The 18824-nt window shown below is 57.8% G+C and overlaps 2 protein-coding genes and 1 non-coding gene across 3 annotated transcripts; all 3 read right to left on the reverse strand.

The window, feature by feature from the left end:
* Positions 1-239: 239 nt before the first annotated feature.
* LOC125318114 (glycosylated lysosomal membrane protein) lies at positions 240-4010 on the reverse strand. Its single transcript, XM_048288569.1, has 6 exons — positions 3911-4010; positions 2777-3034; positions 2375-2557; positions 2041-2259; positions 1695-1972; positions 240-1125 (listed from the first exon to the last, which is right to left on the reverse strand). Exons 1-6 carry the CDS (start codon positions 3980-3982, stop codon positions 957-959), a joined length of 1179 nt encoding a protein of 392 aa, XP_048144526.1. The 5' UTR covers positions 3983-4010; the 3' UTR covers positions 240-956.
* Positions 4011-8185: 4175 nt separating this feature from the next.
* LOC125318051 (translation initiation factor IF-2-like) lies at positions 8186-13856 on the reverse strand. Its single transcript, XM_048288408.1, has 4 exons — positions 13847-13856; positions 13446-13624; positions 12521-12940; positions 8186-9120 (listed from the first exon to the last, which is right to left on the reverse strand). The coding sequence occupies exons 1-4, from the start codon at positions 13854-13856 to the stop codon at positions 8803-8805; spliced, it is 927 nt and encodes a 308-aa protein (XP_048144365.1). The 3' UTR covers positions 8186-8802.
* TRNAR-UCU lies at positions 8728-8801 on the reverse strand. Its single transcript has one exon. It is a non-coding gene; the product is annotated as a tRNA-Arg (tRNA).
* Positions 13857-18824: the final 4968 nt, after the last annotated feature.

Raw genomic sequence — 18824 nt, forward strand, 5'->3', positions numbered from 1 at the left:
GGACTGGGTGATCCTGTGGGTCCCTTCCAGCTCAGGAGATTCCATCATTCTGTGACTCTTCCAAGTGACCTCTCAGTGGGGTCACAGCCCCCAGCCCTGGACACTCTGTGACACCACAGCTCAAGGGAAACCCCCCCGACCCGAGCACCACACCTCAGTCCAGGGCCAGGGAATCCCTTGGCTCCTGCTGACCCTCCCATTCCTGCCAGGAGCCCCAGTACAGCATTCCCACAGGAAACTGTGTTTAGAAATCCACTTTATTTGGTTCAAGACAAGTTGGTGATGGAGAACTCAGAACCCAGCACAGCCCCAGGTACCTCTGAGAACCCCAAGCAGCCACAGGCCACACTCGTCCCAGGGCTCCTGACACCTGGGCAGCACCTGGGATCCAGCCCCATGGGGTATCCAGGAGCAGCATCCTGGCTGGACCAGCCCCCCATGGCCCGACTGGACACACCTGAGCTTGAGCAGCTGCTGTGACGTGGCACTGGGTGTCCCTCACGTCCCAGGCCAGTGCAGCAGGAACGTGGGAGCAGGGAGGAGTCCGTGAGCCCTGGCTGGAGGAGCTGGGATGTGCTGGGAAGCTCGAGTGGTGCTGCTCCCCAGCCCAAGCATCCCTGGAAGTGGCCCTGGAGCCAGTCCCTGGCCTGCAGCTGGGACAGCAGTGGTTGTATCCCTTGGGAGGAGTGGGATTTCCCTGACCAAACCCCCCCCATCGCTTCCCTTGGCTGCATGGATCAGGAAAAACCGGGGAAGACGTGCAATCCAGCGCAGGACGTGGCAGTGGGAAGGAGCAGGACACAGGAGACGTGGCGTGGGCAGCTGCAAGTGTCACCCTGGTCCCCTCGGGGCTCAGAGGGGAGGCGGAGGAGGCGGCAGCGCCGGAGGCCCGGAACAGCCACGGCCATTCCCGGGAATGGGGAGGGTCCCAGGGGTCTCCGTGGGACTCAGCCCCCTCAGTTGATGGGCTCGTACTCCGAGTAGCGTCTCCTCCGCACCAGCAGCACCAGGCAGCTGCCCAGCAGCAGCATGGCCAGGGGCGTGCCCAGCGCCACGGCTGTGATGGAGATGACCAGGGCCGAGAAGGTGTCCCTGGGGGGCTGCCCGAAGCCCAGCAGCACCGACCTGCGGGAGGGCACGGGGCAAGTCAGGGCAGGGACGGGGATGGGCTCTGACCCACGGCTGGGAGCCCTGGGGCTCTGCAGCCTCACAGGGTCAGGCCAGGATCACACATATCCCTGGGGCTTTTGGGGCTTTCCCACCTCAGAGATTCAGCCCAAGATCCCACATATCCCTGGGGCTTTTGGGGCTTTCCCACCTCAGAGATTCAGCCCAAGATCCCACATATCCCTGGGGCTTTCCCACCTCAGAGGGTCAGCTCAAGATCCCACACAGGGCAGGATCAGGCTCCTCAAGAAACTCTGCTACAGGATTATGGGGAAACTCGAGACTTTGACAGGGAGACTGTTACTAAACAGAGAAACCCTACAACCTACCAGTCCCCCAAACTGCACATTATTAATGACCAGGAGCATCCCCACAGACCTCTCTCCACATCATTAGTGCCCAGGAGCATCCTTTCAGACCCTTCACACCCCACTGCATGTTGTTAATGACCAGGAGCATCCCCTCAGACCCCTCTGCACATCGTTAGTGCCCAGGAGCATCCCTCGCGCCCCTGGGACCCCTCTCACCAGCTGAGGTATCGCTTCTCCTGGTACACCCGTCCCTCCTCTCCCCCAAAGGACACATTGAGGGCGCTGATGGTGCAGGTGCTGCCCAGACTCTCCCCAAAGTAGGCCTGGACAATGCTGGACACGGGCAGGGTCCAGTTGGCCGCCTGCAGCCCCTGAGCCCGGCAGCGGATGCCGTCCTCGCGCCGGGGGCTCCGTGAGCCGTAGGCCGTCGCCTTCCACTGCAGGAACCCGAGCGTGGAGCTGCCGTTCTGGGACTCAGCTACCAGGGACAGCACCTGGGGAGGGACAGGGTGAGGTGAGGGACAGCAGGGTCACCCCCAGCCCGGGGTCACCCCTCGCTCACCTCAAAGATGGTGGGGGTGTACTCATCGTCGATGGAGCGCTCCGAGCGCAGCCTCCGCACCACCCCCGCCTCCTCCACCGTGGCCACCTCCAGCACAAAGCGGGAGCTGTTTCCCCGCGGGGCCACCCCGGCCAGGATGAATTCCAGCTGGGAGCTGTCTGCCGTGTGCAGGAGGCTGGGCAGGCGCCCGGCACGGCCACTGGCCTCGTAGGCTGTCACCTGCGGGGCACACGGGTCAGGGGGACAGCACAGGCAGAGCTGAGGAGCAGCATTCCCGCTCCAGAAGGGGCTTTGGACAGGATATTCCCCACATTCTCTGTGCCCCCGGACGTACCCGGAATGCCAGGCTGCCGTTGGCGAAGCCGCCGCCGGGGTCGGTGGCTGGGACCCCGCTGAGCTCGGCCGTCAGCGCCGTGTGGTTCAGGGTGTGGTTGAGGCTGTCCCAGGAGAACTCGGACAGGTCATAGGTGGGGTAGAAGAGCTCTCCCAAAGGCTTGGCCTCGCTGAACTCGAACAGCTGCAGGGAGGGAAGGGGAGAGGGGCTGGGAGCACCAGCAGGACGGGAGCTTTGCAATCCAGGGAACAACCCTGCCTCAGCCAAGCAGCTCAGGCTGGAGACAGACACCTCCTTGGATGGGAACGGATGGGAATGGTGGGGATTTCCCCGGAGCTGGGAAGCTGCCCAGGGACCCTGTGCAGCCCCAGCTGCCCCAGAGCAGCCCTTTCCCCACAGTACCTTGGTGAAGACCACGGCCGTGGAATAGACCACGCTGTCGGGAGGGTCGATCCAGATGGCTCCGGCAGGACTGGGCGAGAGCAGCTGGGTCCAGTTGACCCTCAGGGCGCTGCTGGGGCTCCGGGTGGCCACCAGCAGCACGGCGGGGGCCCCGATGCTGCTCCACACGTAGTGCAGGCTGTCCCCAGGCCCCGCCGCCCGCACGTGCAGCAGGTTCACGGAGGAGCCGTTCCAGCCGGGGTTGTACTGCATGGACACCTGCAGGCAGGCACAGGGACAGGGCTGGGGAGCGCTCTGAGCCCGGCACGACAATCCCGGCGTCCTGGGAGGATGGGACACCGGAGCTGCCTCGGCTCCCGTGACTCTGCAGCGCTGGTGTTGCTCAACGCGCTTGGTCAGCATTTCACAGCCGGACGTTTGGGAGCAGCTTGGAGCTGCTTCCCTTCCTATCCCACAGCCCTCTCCCTGCCCACGGCCATGCTGTTCCCACTGGATTAGGACAAAGGGGACACGAGGGACAGAGGTGGGTGGCCCTAGGCCATGTCACCGCATGGTTGGCAGGGCAGGGGTCAGCCCGGTCCCTGTCAGGACGGAGGGAGGGGCGGGCTTAGCTCCAGCCGCACGTGGGATGTGCCCGGTGTGAGGCTGCGGCCCCGGGGAGCCCCCTCCCCTCCCCAAACCACCCAAGGATGGGCCCCAGCGCGACCGGGCGGATCTCGGGGGGTCCAGCCCAGCCTCTGCTCCAGACAGGATCCTCCGAGGCCAAAAACTGAACCAAAAGTTTCCCCTCAACACGAGCAAGAACTTCTTTACGCTGAGGGTGGCAGAGCCCTGAACAGCTGCCCCGGGCGAGCACGGAGTGTCCCGCTCTGGGGACATCCCAAACCCACCCGGATGTCCCTGTGTCACCCGCTCTGGGTGACTCTGCCTGGGCAGGGGCTTGGATTGGGTGACCCCAGGTCCAACCCGGCTCTCCCGGGATTCTCAGATTCCCAGGGGGAGCGGGAGGGGACGGGAGGGTCTCAGGCACCATCGCAGCGCGGAGGGAGCGCAGAGAGAGCCCGGGGAGCGCGGCGGGGGCTCCGCACCCCGGCCCCGGTCCCCCGGCCCCGGTACCCCCCGACTCCCGCTCACCTTCCGGCCCCGCTCGGCCCCGGCCGCCGCCAGCAGCGCCGCCAGCAGCGCCAGCCCCGCACCGGCGGCCATGGCGCGACCGGCCCCGACCACGGCCCCGGGACCGCCCCGGAACCGCCCGGGGACCGCCCCGGAACCGCCCGAGAACCGCCCGGGGACCGCCCGAGAACCGCCCTGGAACCGCCCCGGGACCGCCCCGGGACCGCCTCGGAACCGCCCGGGGACCGCCCGAGAACCGCCCCGGGACCGCCCGAGAACCGCCCTGGAACCGCCCCGGAACCGCCCCGGGACCGCCCTGGAACCACCCGAGAACCGCCTCGGAACCGCCCCGGAACCACCCGAGGACCGCCCCGGGACCGCCCCGGGACCGCCCGGGGACCGCCCCGGGACCGCCCCGGAACCGCCCCGCGCGTTAAAGGAGCCCTTGGGAGCGATCGCGGGTTTGGAGGGAGACAGGAGCTGCTCGGAGTTTGCAGTTTTGCTTCCTGCTCGCCGTGTGCGCCGAGCCCCGTCCGCCCCCAGGGCAGCAGAGACCCCCTGTCCATCACCCCTCAGAGCGGAGACCCCCTGTCCATCACCCCTCAGAGCGGAGACCCCTGTGTCCATCACCCCTCAGAGCAGAGACCCCCTGTCCATCACCCCTCAGAGCGGAGACCCCTGTGTCCATCACCCCTCAGAGCAGAGACCCCCTGTCCATCACCCCTCAGAGCGGAGACCCCTGTGTCCATCACCCCTCAGAGCAGAGACCCCCTGTCCATCACCCCTCAGAGCAGAGACCCCTGTGTCCATCACCCCTCAGAGCAGAGACCCCCACTCCGCTGCCAGCGCGGCTGAGACCCACCAGACTCCGCCTGGCATTCTGTGCAGATTCCTGCCTCCGCTCCTCAGGACACTGCAGACCCCCCTCCTTCATCGTCCCATCCAGCAGAGACCCCCACCTCAATCCAGCAGGACAAGGGAGACCCCTGTTCTGCTCTGGGGAGCAGAGACCCCCCCACCTCCATCCCCAGGGCAGCAGAGACCCCCTGCCACTTCACCTCGTGGAGTTTCTGAGCCTTTGGGGTCTCTGAAGCTTCACCCTGGGGCCTCTGGAGCATCCCGCACTCCAGAGACCCCTCAGCGTCACCACCCCCGTGCTCTGGAGACCCCCAAGTCCAGCAGAGACCTCCACGACAACAGAGACCCCCATGTCCATCCCCCAGGGAGGGCAGCGGAGACCCCCCTCCTTCATCATCCCATACAGGGGAAACTCCCTCCTCCATTCCTCCAGAGACGCCGCCCCATGACCACCCCGAGCTCCCCAGACCTCCTCACCTTCACTGCCCCATACTTTGGAGACCCCCAAATCCAAGAGAGACCCCACCTCCACCCCCCAGGACACCAAAGACCCCCACCCTACCCATGTTTTTGCTGCCCAGGGTGGGTGCAGCACCTGTCCCTGGCCTCCCTGAAGCTCCTGGGGTTGGCACAGACCCCGCAGAGCCCCCTGACAGTGCCCAGCCTGGGGGGTTTTCCACCTCCCACCCCCGGCACACGCATTAAATGACCAAACAGCCAGAAATGATGAATTTATTTAGAGATAAACCTGACCCCCAAACCCTGGGAGCTCCTGGGGAAGCCCAACCCCTCCTGCAGGCACCGCATCCGTGCTGGATCTGGGGTGGCTCTGGGAAGCCATGAGGGGGGAGAGCAGGGAGGAGGAGCAGGGTTAAAAATTCCTCAAGGATCAGGGGCACAGAGCCCCAAACTGTCCCCTCATGTCACAGCCCTGTCACTGCCCTGGCCCCGTTTGGGGTGGGTGCTGAACCAGGGGGAAGCAGAGGTGTCCAACCTGCTGGGCAGGAGGAACACTCCAGAGCCCACGGGAAAGGAGATTCCAGAGGAGCATTCCACAATTTTTGTTGGTTTTGGGGGTGGCAGGGGAACATTCCACAGTTTTTGTTGGTTCTAGGGTGGTCAAACAAGCATTCTGTTGTTTTTGTTGGACTTGGGGTTGCCAGGGGAATGTTCCACCCTTTTTGTCAGTTTTAGGATTTCCAGAGGAGCATTCCACTGGTTTTGTCGGTTCTGGAGATACCAGAGGAGAATTCCACCACTTTTTCAGTTCTAGGGTCACCATGGGATCATTCCATTTTATTTGGTTCTAGGATTTCCAGGGGAACATTCCACTGGTTTTGTTGGTTCTAGGGTTACCAGGGGAGAATTCCATTGTTTTTGTTGGTTCTAAGGTTGCCATGGGATCATCCCACTGGTTTTGTTTGCTTCTAGGGTTGCCAGGGAAGAATCCCACCCTTTTTGCCAGTTCTAGAGTTGCCAGGGGATCATTCCACTATTTTTGTTGGTTCTAGAGATACCAGAGGAGAATTCCACCACTTTTTCAGTTCTAGGGTCACCACGGGATCATCCCACCATTTTTGTTGGCTCTAGGGTTGCCGGGGAGCATTCCACCCTTTTTGTCGGTTCTAGGATTTCCAGGGGAACATTCCACTGGTTTTGTCAGTTCTAGGGCTACCAGGGGAGAATTCCATTGTTTTTGTTGGTTCTAGGGTTGCTATGGGATCATCCCACTGGTTTTATTAGGTTCTAGGGTTGCCATGGGAGAAATTCCACCCTTTTTGCCAGTTCTAGGATTTCCAGGGGAGAATTCCCTTGTATTTGTTGGTTCTAGGGTTCCCAGGGGAGAATTCCCCCATTTCTCTCAGTTCTAGGGTTGCCATGGGATTGTTCCACCGCTTGTGTTGGCCCCACAGGGAAGGGTTTGGGGATCTCGTAGACAAATTCCCTGTCCCTCCAGGTGGGGATTCATTCCTGGGAGCCTGATGCTGCCCGAGGTCTGGAGGGATAAACACAAGATTCTGTGCAAGCCCCCTCTTCAGCATACGGCATCCCAAACATCCTTTTTGTAGGGAATTTGGAATGTTCCAGGGACAGAAAGCAAAGTCTTCCTGATTCTGATGGGGAATGGGGGATAATTAGCAGGGAACTGCTTCTGAACTGTGTTTGCACACGTGGTCATTGCCAAAATCCCAGAAAGAGTTCCCTCACTGGGAACAACACCCTGCAGCAGTGACAGGCCAGGTGCACCTTGAGCGAGTGCCAGTGTTTGTGTCCTGCAGGGAATGGCACTAATTCCTCATTTTCCTCACCTTCCCGAGCACATTTGGCTGATTTTTTTCCTTTCTAAATGAGAATTTCTCTTTTTGCAGGGGAACAGGAATCCTCACACTCCTCACCTCACGGGCAGCGCACCTGAGGGCGACCTGGTGAGATAAGAGGGGAGCTGAAGGTTTGGGAAGATTATGGAAGCGATGGAAATTCTGGAAAAGCTGAAAGGAGCTGCAGGACCTTCTGAAAAAGAAACCGAGGGAGACCAAAAATGCAGCTGAAAGACACGAGGAGCTCTGTGTCCTCCTCACACAGGTGAGGTGATGAACAGAGCTCATCCCACACAGGTGGGGACAACTCTGGTGCCTGAATTCAGGGGGTCCCAGGAGTCACCTGCCCTGGCCTGGGGGGTACCTGAACCCCAGGGGTACCTGAACCTGAGGGTTGTGGCACTCTGGGGTTCCCAGACACAGCAGCAGCAGGAGAACACACCTGGTAACACCAAGGATCTACTCCTGAGCTCTTCCACACTCCTGTCTAGGGAAGAGGAGCTCCAGCCCTTCCCAGTGGAACCACAGCTAAACTGGAATCTCAGTTTTCTCGCTGCCTCTGTCCCAAAATGCAAATGAAGATATTTCATTCCCCATCTGCTGAAGGCACAAGTGATCTCTGCAGAATCTGCCCTTTCTCCCCTCATTCCTACCCAATTTTCCTTTGGGTGTGTCCCATGCTCACTGCCCACGTATTTTCTCTTTTTCTGAATAATCTTCTGGCCTTTCCCCCCTGGATGTGATGGACATGACACCTCTGCCATGATGAACATGCAGGCAGAACTTCCAGCACCACCAGGGCCTGGCTCTCCACACAGGCTGAGCATTTCCAGCATTTGCATGGACACCACAAGGAGAACAAGAAACAAGCCAAGCCCAGTGATGGACTGGTTTTCCACTGGAGACCAGAAATCCAGTCAATGGGAGGGTATCCTGGGGCTGGCAACTGTGCAGAGAGCATGGAGTCATGGAATGGTTTGGGTTGGGAGGGATCTTAAAGTTTGTTCTGTCCCACCCCTGCCATGGCAGGGACACCTTCCACTATCCCAGGGTGCTCCAAGCCCCATCCAACCCGGCCTTGGTCACTTCCAGGGATGAGACATCCATGGAATAATCTGTGCCAGGGCCTCCCCACCCTCATAAGGAACAATTTCTTCCCAATATCCCATCTAACCCTGCCCTCTGGCAGTTTGAAACTATTTCAGAGTACAGAGGTCCGGGTGGGGAGCATTGGGTTACCCAAATTTACCAAGGTGGACATTCAGGTCAGAGACCTACACTTCTTTGGCCCCACCTGTGAAAAAAATGACCCCATTTATCCCAGGAAACGCCACCAGAAGCTTCTGACCCACTGCCCTCCAGCCGGGCCCTACTGGAGAGACCAGAACTCCCATTAAGAAGAAGGTATCAAATCTGGGACAGCACTGGGGGGACACGTGGGGTTAAAACACCTGCTTGGAGGAGATACCAAAGGGAACGAGGGAAGGGGGAGATGACGGAGGAGAAATGATGGAGAAGGGAGCACAGGGATGTTGCATCCATCAGCCGTGCCGGGAAAAGTCGTTCCCTCCCCATGCAAACCCTCGGGGGCGTTATAAATGTAACGGATCGGGACCTGGGAGGGAAATGGCACTAAAATAAAACAGACACCTGCCTGGAGATCATCTCTGCCGGGACTCGAACCCGGAACCTCTGGATTAGAAGTCCAGCGCGCTCGTCCATTGCGCCACAGAGACCTCACCGTGAGGGGAGCGTCGGCTCCAGAACTGAAAAATCCACAGCGCCGCAGGGTCCGGCACCCACCGGCACCTCCCCGGCACGGCAGCACCTCCAGCGTCCCCTCCTTCCGCAGGGACACGGCAGGAATAATCCTGGGGATGATCCATATCTCGCTCGGCAGCAGGGACGCAGCAAAAACCTGGATGCAGGCTGGTATCCGCCTCTCTGGCAACCTTTCCGCAGCATCCCCGGCGCTCGGCTGAGGGCAGAGCTAAATCCTGGAGCAGAGTTCATTGCTGCATCTCCCTCAGCATCATCAGCACAGCATCCTCCTCGCTGCAGAAGCCAAGGGATAAAGATGAAAGAGGATTTAGCTCAGAGCACTGACAATGGTGAGGGGAGCTCTGCTTGTCGGGGTGAAAAAACGCCGAAAACCTGAGGTTTGAGCAGAGAAATGAAAGGAAAAGCAGCTACCGTGGGTTCCCTTTCAGCAAGCTGTCAATCAAGGCTTTAATGAAGAAACACTGTGCCTCTTCTGTTGGGGAAAAAAAAATGAAGACAATGTCAAAACAACAGGAAAGGTCCATTTACAGCCACTGACCTATTAACAATTGATCAAACTCTGTCACAGAGCCCTGGCCGGGAACGAGCGCATTTGGAATCCCTGAACGGCACAAATTTCAGGCTGCTGTTTGCTCCCAAGCACGCCCTTGATTCCCGTGAAAGGGGAGATGTTAAGTGCAATCCAAGACAAGGAATTCCCTGACACGAGGAGCTTTTGCCTCGGGGTCAATGCGACCTGAAGATCCAACCTCAGGCAGCTCTTGCTGGCGGAGAAGAGCCCAGAGCAGGAATAAAACAAGAGGAGATTCACCCCGCAGTGGAACCACGGTCCGAAGCTCAGAACTGAGGAGAACCCCCCCCAAACACCCATGTTTAGAGGGTGAAGATCACACCACGTGGGTTCCACCTGCACAGGACAAGCTCCTGCTGCATCCCTGCTTTCCTCAGTGCCTGTCCTTCCTGCCTCAGGCTGGGGCACCTCTGTGCTCAAGGCTAAAATCCCAGAGAATCAATCCTGAGCCAAATCCCTGCCTCCCTCCTGGGCTGGCAAGGACCTGACTTTTGCCCAGACTGGGCTGTGAAGTTGTGTGGTGCTGAAGAGAAGAGGCACAGCACTGACAACCTCAGCACACCTAATGCAAACCCAAAGGATTTGGTTTTCCTTGTACTCATGGAAAGCTTCACGGTTGTCTTGACAAGTAAAATCCACCTTGGAATGGTGAAAGAAGGCAGGGGTTGAAATTCTATCAGAAAAACCCTTCCTGCTGCGAACGATAACCCCCTAAATTGATAATCCTTGAAAGAAATCCCTCTGTGAACCAGCTGTGATCACACTGGAGAAAACTGGGACCTGGAGAAAACTCAAAGTCCAGAAAACACCCATCTGCAGGGTGAGCAAAGGCTGTGCCTAAAAATGTCATAGAAAAAAATCTTAGACAAAGGAATAAAGCACTAAAGGAAGAAGAAAAATCTCCCACAGCCTGTGACTGTGTGTTCCTTCATTCTGGGGGATGAAGACACCAGCTTTCAACATGATTTTGGGAGGCTGCACCTCAAAAGTGCCTGCTTTGAAGTCACCAGCAAGCAGAAAATCTGGAGATGATTAATTAAATAGCACAAAACTCTCAGAAGAATGGCTGTGGCTTTATGGGCAGCCACATCCCCGGAATCAGAGGTTTGAAGGAACCCTCATTCCTCCTGCCTGGAGCTCCCCTCAGCCCTAATTGCACCAAACCTGGGAAAGGACCGGGAGTCTGAGCATGGCCTGATGAAAGTGGGGAGAGAACCAGGGGCTGCAGGGATGTGCCAGAGGAGCAGCAGCACTGCCAGGAGAGCACCAGAGCCTCATCCTCATCCCAACACGCAGCTCTGGAGGCCTGGGGGCACCTGCCAGGTGTTTCTGTACCTTCAATAACCCAGTCAGTCTTCCCTGAGGTCCCAACTGTCCCTCTGCTCCTTCCAGGTGTGACAAATTTGGGAAGCAGAGACTGAAGGGAGCAGCACAAGGCTGGTTTTGGTGCTGGGGGAGGCCAGTGCATCCCATTCTGTGGGAGGAGCATGTCCTGAGCCAGAACATCCCTGTTTGGACACAGAGAGGGAAGGGACGTGTCCCCAGCACACAGAAACGTGTCAGGAGTGAAAAAGCTGCTGACTGTCCCCCTGCTCATCCCTGGTCACTTCCCAGCCTCAAATCATTTGTTGCAGACAGGAAGAACAGGAGCCACGAGCAAGGATGCAGTGGCCCAGAGTGAACCCAGAGAATTTACCACCTAATAAACAGCTGGGAAAGGCCTTTGGGAAGACAAAACTCTGAGCAATTTTATGACTGATGGAGCTTTAAGACCCACTTCACCTGAAGCTGCTCCAGGGCAGCATCAGCAGTGCCAGGAGACCCAGAAATCCTCTGCAGACCCAAAGAAACAGCGACAGGAAATCCCTATCACAGCTTGGACTGCTTTGTGGTATCCACAGAGAAAGGTTTTATAAATAAATATAAATACAACCACAAGGCTTTATCGGTACAAGCACCCAGTTCCCCAACAAAAATTCCCTAAGAGCCACCAAAGAGCCAGAGCCAGCAAGCAGAGGGTAAAGCAGTGTGATTCAGGCCAAAAATCTACTAATAAATGTGTGATGGTGAAGGTTCTTCCCCAATTCCTTGCAATAGGTATATTCTTATTTTTTCCCTAAATTTGTAATGCCTTTTTCTTCCTTTGCAAGCCATTTCAGACGCACCCAAAAGGCAGCCAGGTGTCTTGTTCTGGGTTTGACCATCATATCATACGTATTTTCAAACTCTCCAGTGCCTGAACCTTGCTTAGTCTTTGGGACTGGGCTCATCTAAAAAACATTTATCAGTAACTCCTGCATTTTGCTCCCTTGATAACGATCACGTGAGATACAGACATAATTTTGGGAGCTTTTGCCATCAGTGTCATGAGCTGGTGTCGGTGGCTGTGCCAAAACTTGCTGGGCAAGTGGTTGATTTTCTACCTTTTGACTACTTTTCTGAGCATGTGGTCTTTTGAAAAGCACCTCGAGTGCCTCACACAAATGATTTGTGTGTGTTTTGCTGGACATTAATCCCCAGAGGGGATATTTTTGCATCGCGAGTTGAAGCAAAAACTGTCAGGGATAAAAGCAGTGGAGAGAGGCTGATGTTTTCTGATGTTTTGGGGGAGTTGGTTGGATCTCAGCCACAAACTGGAAAATTATAAACGGGCACTGGCCCTGCTCAAGGAATCGAGGGATGGTCTGGGTGGGAAGGGAGCCAGGATCACCACGGGAAGGGACACTTTCCATTGTCCCAGGCTGCTCCAAGCCCCATCCAACCCGGCCTTGGACACTTCCAGGGATGGGGCAGCCATGGAATAACCTGTGCCAGGCCTTCCCCGCCCTCACAGGGAGGAATTTCTTCCCAAAATCCCACCTAAACCTCCCCTCCCTCAGCTTAAAGCCATCCCCCTTTGTCCCACACTCCATGCCCTTTCCCAAAGTCTCTCTCCAGCGCTCTTGGAGCCCCTTTAAGCGCTGGAAAAAAAGTCCCTTCCAACCCCTGCCACCTTCTAATCTCAATATTTCAGCTCTCGCCTGTTTCCCTTAAAAAAATCCCCTCACTCGGGGTGGTTTTTTGCTCCCCCGCACCCCCTGTCCCGCGCAGGCCGCGCCTCACCCCGAGGGCTCGCTGCTCTCCGGCGCCTTTCCGTCCGTCCCCTCGCTGCTTCCCGGCGTTTCTTCCCCGGCGTTTCTTCCCCGGCGTTTCTTCCCCGGTGTTCCCCGGAGCAGGACGGGGGTTCTGGAGCTCGGAGGGGCTCCAGGCCCAGCCGGGCCCGGCGGTGCCCCCGTCCCGCCCCCGCTCCTTTGTCGCCGCCGTCCGCCCTTTCCGCCGGGCCGGGTTTCCATGGGGATGGGGCCGGGCCGGGCACGGACAAAGGCCCGGGGGGGAGCGGGGCCGGGCCCGGGCGGGGAACGCGGCCCTTCCCCGCCTGAGGAGCGCCCGGAGCCGCGGGGAGCCGCTGGGACCTGCTGGGGTCTGCTGGGACCTACTGGGACCTACTGGGATCCGCTGGGACACGCTGGGATCTCGTGGGATCTACTGGGATCCCCTGGGAGCCGCTGGGATCTGCTGGGACCTACTGGGATCTACTGGGATCCCCTGGGGCCCGCCTGGGATCCCCACGGACATACTGGGATCCTCCGGGATCCACTGGGACCTACTGGGATCCTCTGGGATGCGGTGGGAGCTGCTGGGATCAGCTGGGACCTCCTGGGATCCTCTGGGATCCGGTGGGACCTGATGGGATCCAGTGGGAGCTGCTGGGATCGCCCGGGGCCTGCGGGGATCCGTTGGGACCTGCTGGGATCCACCAGGAGATACTGGGATCCACTGGGATCCGCTGAGATCTGCTAGGAGCTGCTGGGATCTGCCGGGATCCTCTGGGATCTGCTGAGACACGCTGAGATCATCTGGGGCACACTGGGATCTGCTGGGATCCATTGGGAGATGCTGGGATCTTCTGGAACTCACTGGGATCTACCAGGATCTGCTGGGATCCATTGGGAGATGCTGGTATCTTCTGGAACCGACTGGGACCTACCAGGATCTGCTGGGATCCATTGGGAGATGCTGGGATCTTCTGGAACTGACTGGGACCTACCAGGATCTGCTGGGATCCATTGGGAGATGCTGGGATCTTCTGGAACTGACTGGGACCTACCAGGATCTGCTGGGATCCATTGGGAGAGACTGAGATCCTCTGGGACACACTGAGATCCTCTGGGACCCATGGGGACCCGCTGGGATCCACTGGGGCACACTGGGATCTGCTGGAACCCACTAGGATCTGGTGGGATCCATTGGGAGATGCTGGGATTTGCTGGGCCTCACTGGGATCTGCTGAAACTCACTGGGACCCTCTGGGATCCTCTAAGGATCTGTTGGCATCCCTTGGAACACACTGGGATCCCCTGGAATCTGCTGGGATCTTCTAGGACTCACTGGGATCCATTGGGACGGGCTCGGAATCCACCCAGGCTGCTCCAAGCCCCATCCAGCCTGGCCTTGGACACTTCCAGGGATGGGGCATCCACGGAATAACCTGTGCCAGGACCTCCCCACCCTCCCAGGGCTGAATTCCTTCCCCATATCCCATAAATTCCTGAGGAAGGTGCGGCAGTTTCTGCTCTGCTTACACCGGACCGTGGGGAAGAAGATGAAGAATTGTGATTTTTTTTTTCTTTCCCCCCCGAAAAGACATTGCCAAGGATGCCCCTGAGGCCAAACTGCTTTTTGGCAGCACCCCCAGCCCAGTCACATCCAGGACACCACAAATACGGGTCCAAAAGGATGTCAGAAGCATGGAAGTTTCACTAATTCCTGGGAGATTGGAAAGCAAAGCTCACACGACAGCGCTGTTTCAGTCACAGCCCTGCCCATACCACACCTCTCCCGTGCAAATTGACTTTTAAATTTCTAACTCCAGGCTCGGGGTTGGTAATGAAGGTGATTAACTCCGCGCTTCCCTCTCCCTCGGCAGCCACGGCCCTGCTGGTGCTGAGCAGGAGCGGCAGAACCGCTTCCTCCTCTCCTCCAGGGAAGGTGGGAGCCCAGGGATGGGAATGGGGTGACTTCGGAGGGCGCCGACAAGAAGGGGCTGCTCACAGGTGTCCAAAACCTCTCGTGGATGGTTTGTAGGACCAGAGCCTGGTGGCACTCGTGGGTGGACAAATGACCACAAGAGCCTGGGTGGGTGCTGGGTGTCCCCTCTGCCCTGGGGTTCTGCCGATGGCAGGAGAGGTCCCTGCAGGTGACACTGTGCCAGAAGAGGCTGAACTGCTCTTTCACATCCCCTTTCCCTTTCCAGCTCCACCTGAGCCGTGCTGGAAGAGTCTTTGAAGATCCACAACCCAAATTCCTGTTCAGGGCTGGATTTCCACCCGTGCCAGGGACGCCCTGACCGTAGAGAGCTTTATGGTGAGTCTGTAATGAATTTCCTCATTAATTTCCTCCCCTCGTGCTGTGGCTGTTCTGTCCCCCATGCCCACTCGGGGCCACTGTTGCTCTGTGGTTCTCATCCCAAACAAAGCTCCAGGCAGAGCTGGAATGAGAGGTCCAGGGCCAGCCAAACAGGGGGAGGTTTGGGAAAATAAAACAGGGTTATCGCAAGGCCCGTGGGGCCAGTTTACCCAGGGCCTCGCTGGGCTGTTCCTGCAGCCAAAACGAAGGGATTGGTCCAAAGTTGTTGGAGAGTCCCCTCTGACCTGCCCGAAGTGAAGCGTGTTAAAGGCAGGAACTGAGCGGGATTTGGGCTCTGGAGCTTTGCGGGGAATGGCCCGGGAGGTTCAGGAGCCAGAGGAGGAGGCTTTGCTCCTCAGCCAGGGACCGGGACCAGGCAGCTGAAGGAGCCCAGGAATGGCTCAGCACAGGGAAAGGCGCTCCCTGCCCGCAGAGCTCAGCCCTGCGGTGAGGGGGAGTCACAGAGAGCATCTCTGAACCCCTTTTTGGGGCAGTTTATGGAAGATTTCCAAGTACAGACTGGCCCAGGGAGTGATCTGCCGGGGCAAGCAAAGCTCATCCACAACAAACACGAATTTCCTGAGGACATGCAGCCACCTGATCCTTTGCTCCTCGCTGTCCCTTAGGTTCCCCAAGTCCAGCACGAGCATCCAGGGGGAACGGGAGTGGGGGTTTGGATTTGCTGCATCCTGCAGAGCCTAGGCTCCACGTCCCTGTGCTGGGGACAGGCTGAGCCCATGCTGCCAACACACACAAACTCACACGGAGCCACAATAATCAACACAGGCAGAAAGGCCACCAGCACAGCCAGCCCCGCCAGGCTCCCGCTGTTCCTCCCTCCAGCTGAGCAGGATAAAAACCCCCATTAGTGGAAAATACAAATAAACACACAGATCCCTCCAGTAACTTCAAACGAGGCCTAAAAGCAGCTTAAGGTCCAACCCAGTTCCCTTTCTCAGACTCACCAGCACCTCCTCACTCCAATCATATCCTTGTCATAATTTTATGCTTAATATTAGCAGGTGCTTTTTGTCATCTTGCCTGGATAATTCTCGGATTGGAGGAATAGAAACACCTTAATGGGATGAATAAACATGAGCCAGGGCTGCAGCAGCGGGAGGAGCAGGGATGGGGCTCTTTGCTGACGGGGCCTCAGCAGCACATCCAGACCCAGGCTGGACTCCACAGCTGGGACTGGCACAGGCCAGTGCAGCCAGACACTGGCAAGGAGCCCAGATCCTCTGGAGGGTTGTCCTGATCAGCAGCTCTGGACAGGGTTTGGCAGCCCCATGGGAAGGGGCAGGATCTCTCCACAGCCCCCCAAGCCCCAGCCTAGGGCTCACATCGTTCCTGTTCTGCTGGGAATGTTGGGTGATGTTACCCTGCCTCTCCTAAATTCACTGACAGGACAAGGGGGAACGGATTCAAACTGACAAAGAGGAGGCTTAGATTGGATATTGGGCAGAAATTCTTTACTCAGAAGGTGGCGGGAGCCTGGCACAGGGTGCCCAGAGCAGCTGTGGCTGCCCCTGGATCCCTGGCAGTGCCCAAGGCCAGGATGGACAGGGCTTGGAGCAGCCTGGGGTGGGGGAAGGTGTGCCTGCCCATGGCAGGGATGGGATGGGATGACCTTTAAGGTTCCTTTCAACCCAAACAAGTCTGGGATTCTAAGCTTTCCCAGATGTTTAATGACCCTTTTAGCATCTGCAGCCAGTGAGATTTGCAATGCCACTGCAAGGATTCCTTTCCCTTTTCATAAATATCTATCTGTATATGTATATACATGTTTGTGTGTGTGTGTGTGTATGAAACTCTCAGCCCTGCCAGTTCTCCCTGGCTGCACAGCTTCTCACTGATATTTCAGCTTCCTAAACAGCAACCCATATTTCAGAGCCTATTAATATCCACTGCTGCCAAATCCCCCTTCTCCTGCTTTGAAGAATCCACGGATTTTGCTTCCCTTGCAAACCTGTTGTGCCTCCGTTTCCCCCAGACCGCGCTCCTGAAGTGGGGGTGAGGATTTGCACCGCTGATAAATCTGGTTTTGGTGGCGCTGAGCTGGCTCTGAGTTACGGAGATCCGCGGAGGATCAGGACAAGGTGTGACAGCTCCCACCTGCTGAGCGTGGGGGACGTCCAGCCCCACGCAGGGATGAGCCAATCGAGGGAGCACGAGCCAGGCTGGGACAAAGTTGCTGCATTTAGTGACGAGATTTCTAAAGGCACTGCAGGCGCTCTCACCTGCTGACCCCCAAGCTCTGCGCCAAGCCAATATTTGCTCCTGGTCTACAAACTCCAGGAGTTTGAGGAAAGGCTGGGGTGCTCTGGATGTGATCATCAAGCCTTGCTGACAGCTCAATTTGTCACCGGGCAGCTTTCAGCGTTTTGACTCGGCAGAATGTTCCCCCTCGTCGTTGCCTGCGTTTTACTCCCGGTGAAAAATCTCCGGCGAGATTCCCGGCGACAGCTCCCTTTGCATTCCTGGCGCACACTCAGCCAGCCAAGCAAGGCTGTAAATAATTGAGCACCCATCATTCCCTTTGCAGTCCCCACCAGCACCAGCCTGGTTTGCTCTCAACAGCAAATATTTAGTGAGGTAATCAATCCAAGAAAAAAATCTTAATTTGGATAAGAAAATTAAATGTTTTTCCCAGATCTTCTATCTGATTATCTCTGGCATCCATCCTGCTGTTCTCGGGGTAGGTGCTGTACCAGGAGATAATTATGAGGATCACAGAAGCAGTTCAATTAACTGCAGCTAATGCTTCTTATTAGCATTTTGCTGGGGCTTGTGGAGTTTTTCAGCTGAAACAGATAAACAAGCTCAAACATTCGCATAGGAAAGCTCCGACGAAAACAGAAACAAAGGGCCGGGGAGGCTGTCAGGGAAAGCCCAGAGGAGCTCAGGAGAGCAAGGGCTGGCTGCAAACACGGCGATCTCACAGCTCTCGGGGCGTGGATGCAGTGCCTGGATTTTGGGAGCTTCAGCATCCGGCCAGGAGCGCACGTGGGGCACAGCTCAGAATTCCAACAGGATGGAACATCCTCAGGGATCCCCTCATTCCCTGCCCCAGCTCTGCTGCCCAGCTCAGGAGCTGCTGAATGTGCAGCAGCACGTTCCCTGTGGAGCTGTGTCCCCAGAGTGTCCTCCTGGATGGGGCAGAGGCATCGCCCCCCGATCGTGTGGCACCGCCTCGGTGCCCGGTGGCACCTGGAAGTGCTGTCACCCTCCGAGGGAGATGCCGGCCGTCCTGGTGACTCCCTCGGGGCAGGATGGCAGGAGGACACGCAATTTCACCTCTCCTGTGCCTGGGGACAGCCGGGCTCTGACATCTCCGTTTGCAGGCGGAGCTGCAGCCCGCAGGACACGCCGGGAGTGTCCCCAGGGCCAAGACGGTGCCTCAGGAACAGACGAGTCCCAGCCCTGCTCCCAGCGGGGCTGTTCTGTGCTCAGCAGCCTCTGGTGGGAGCATCAGCCCAAGGCAAAGGTGCAGCTCTCTGCCAGCATCCAAATCCGTGTCCTCAGCTTCCACATCGGCTCTCCAGGCTGCCCTGGCTGCCTTCCCTTCCCTGTCACCTCCTGACAGGCTGCTCTCTGCGCTCCCAATCGCCCGGGGCCAGCAGCCAGCGAGGTTTCCCCAAGTTCAGGGCTTTATTCTGGTGGAGTTCTGCCCCTCAGGGCTGCCACCCTTCAGTGCTGAGAGCCCACCCTGATGAGGGCAGGTGGGACTGCAGGTGAGGTGTTGGTGTTTAACCTGCAGTGCCCCACTCCTGAGGCTGGGCTGATCCTGCAGACCAAAACTCTCCAGCTTTGTCCCCGAGACTCCGTGAATTATCCAGGCTTTGAAATGAGGTGACTTCGTAGCTTTTTACGTCCAGTTCCCCTCCAAGTCCTCTCCAATTATTTTTTCCTGGTTTCCTTGACCTGATTCTCTCCGTGCCTCATTTCTCATCCTTCCTGG

Source organism: Corvus hawaiiensis, chromosome 29 (assembly GCF_020740725.1).
Source record: "Corvus hawaiiensis isolate bCorHaw1 chromosome 29, bCorHaw1.pri.cur, whole genome shotgun sequence".
Lineage (NCBI taxonomy): Eukaryota > Metazoa > Chordata > Aves > Passeriformes > Corvidae > Corvus > Corvus hawaiiensis.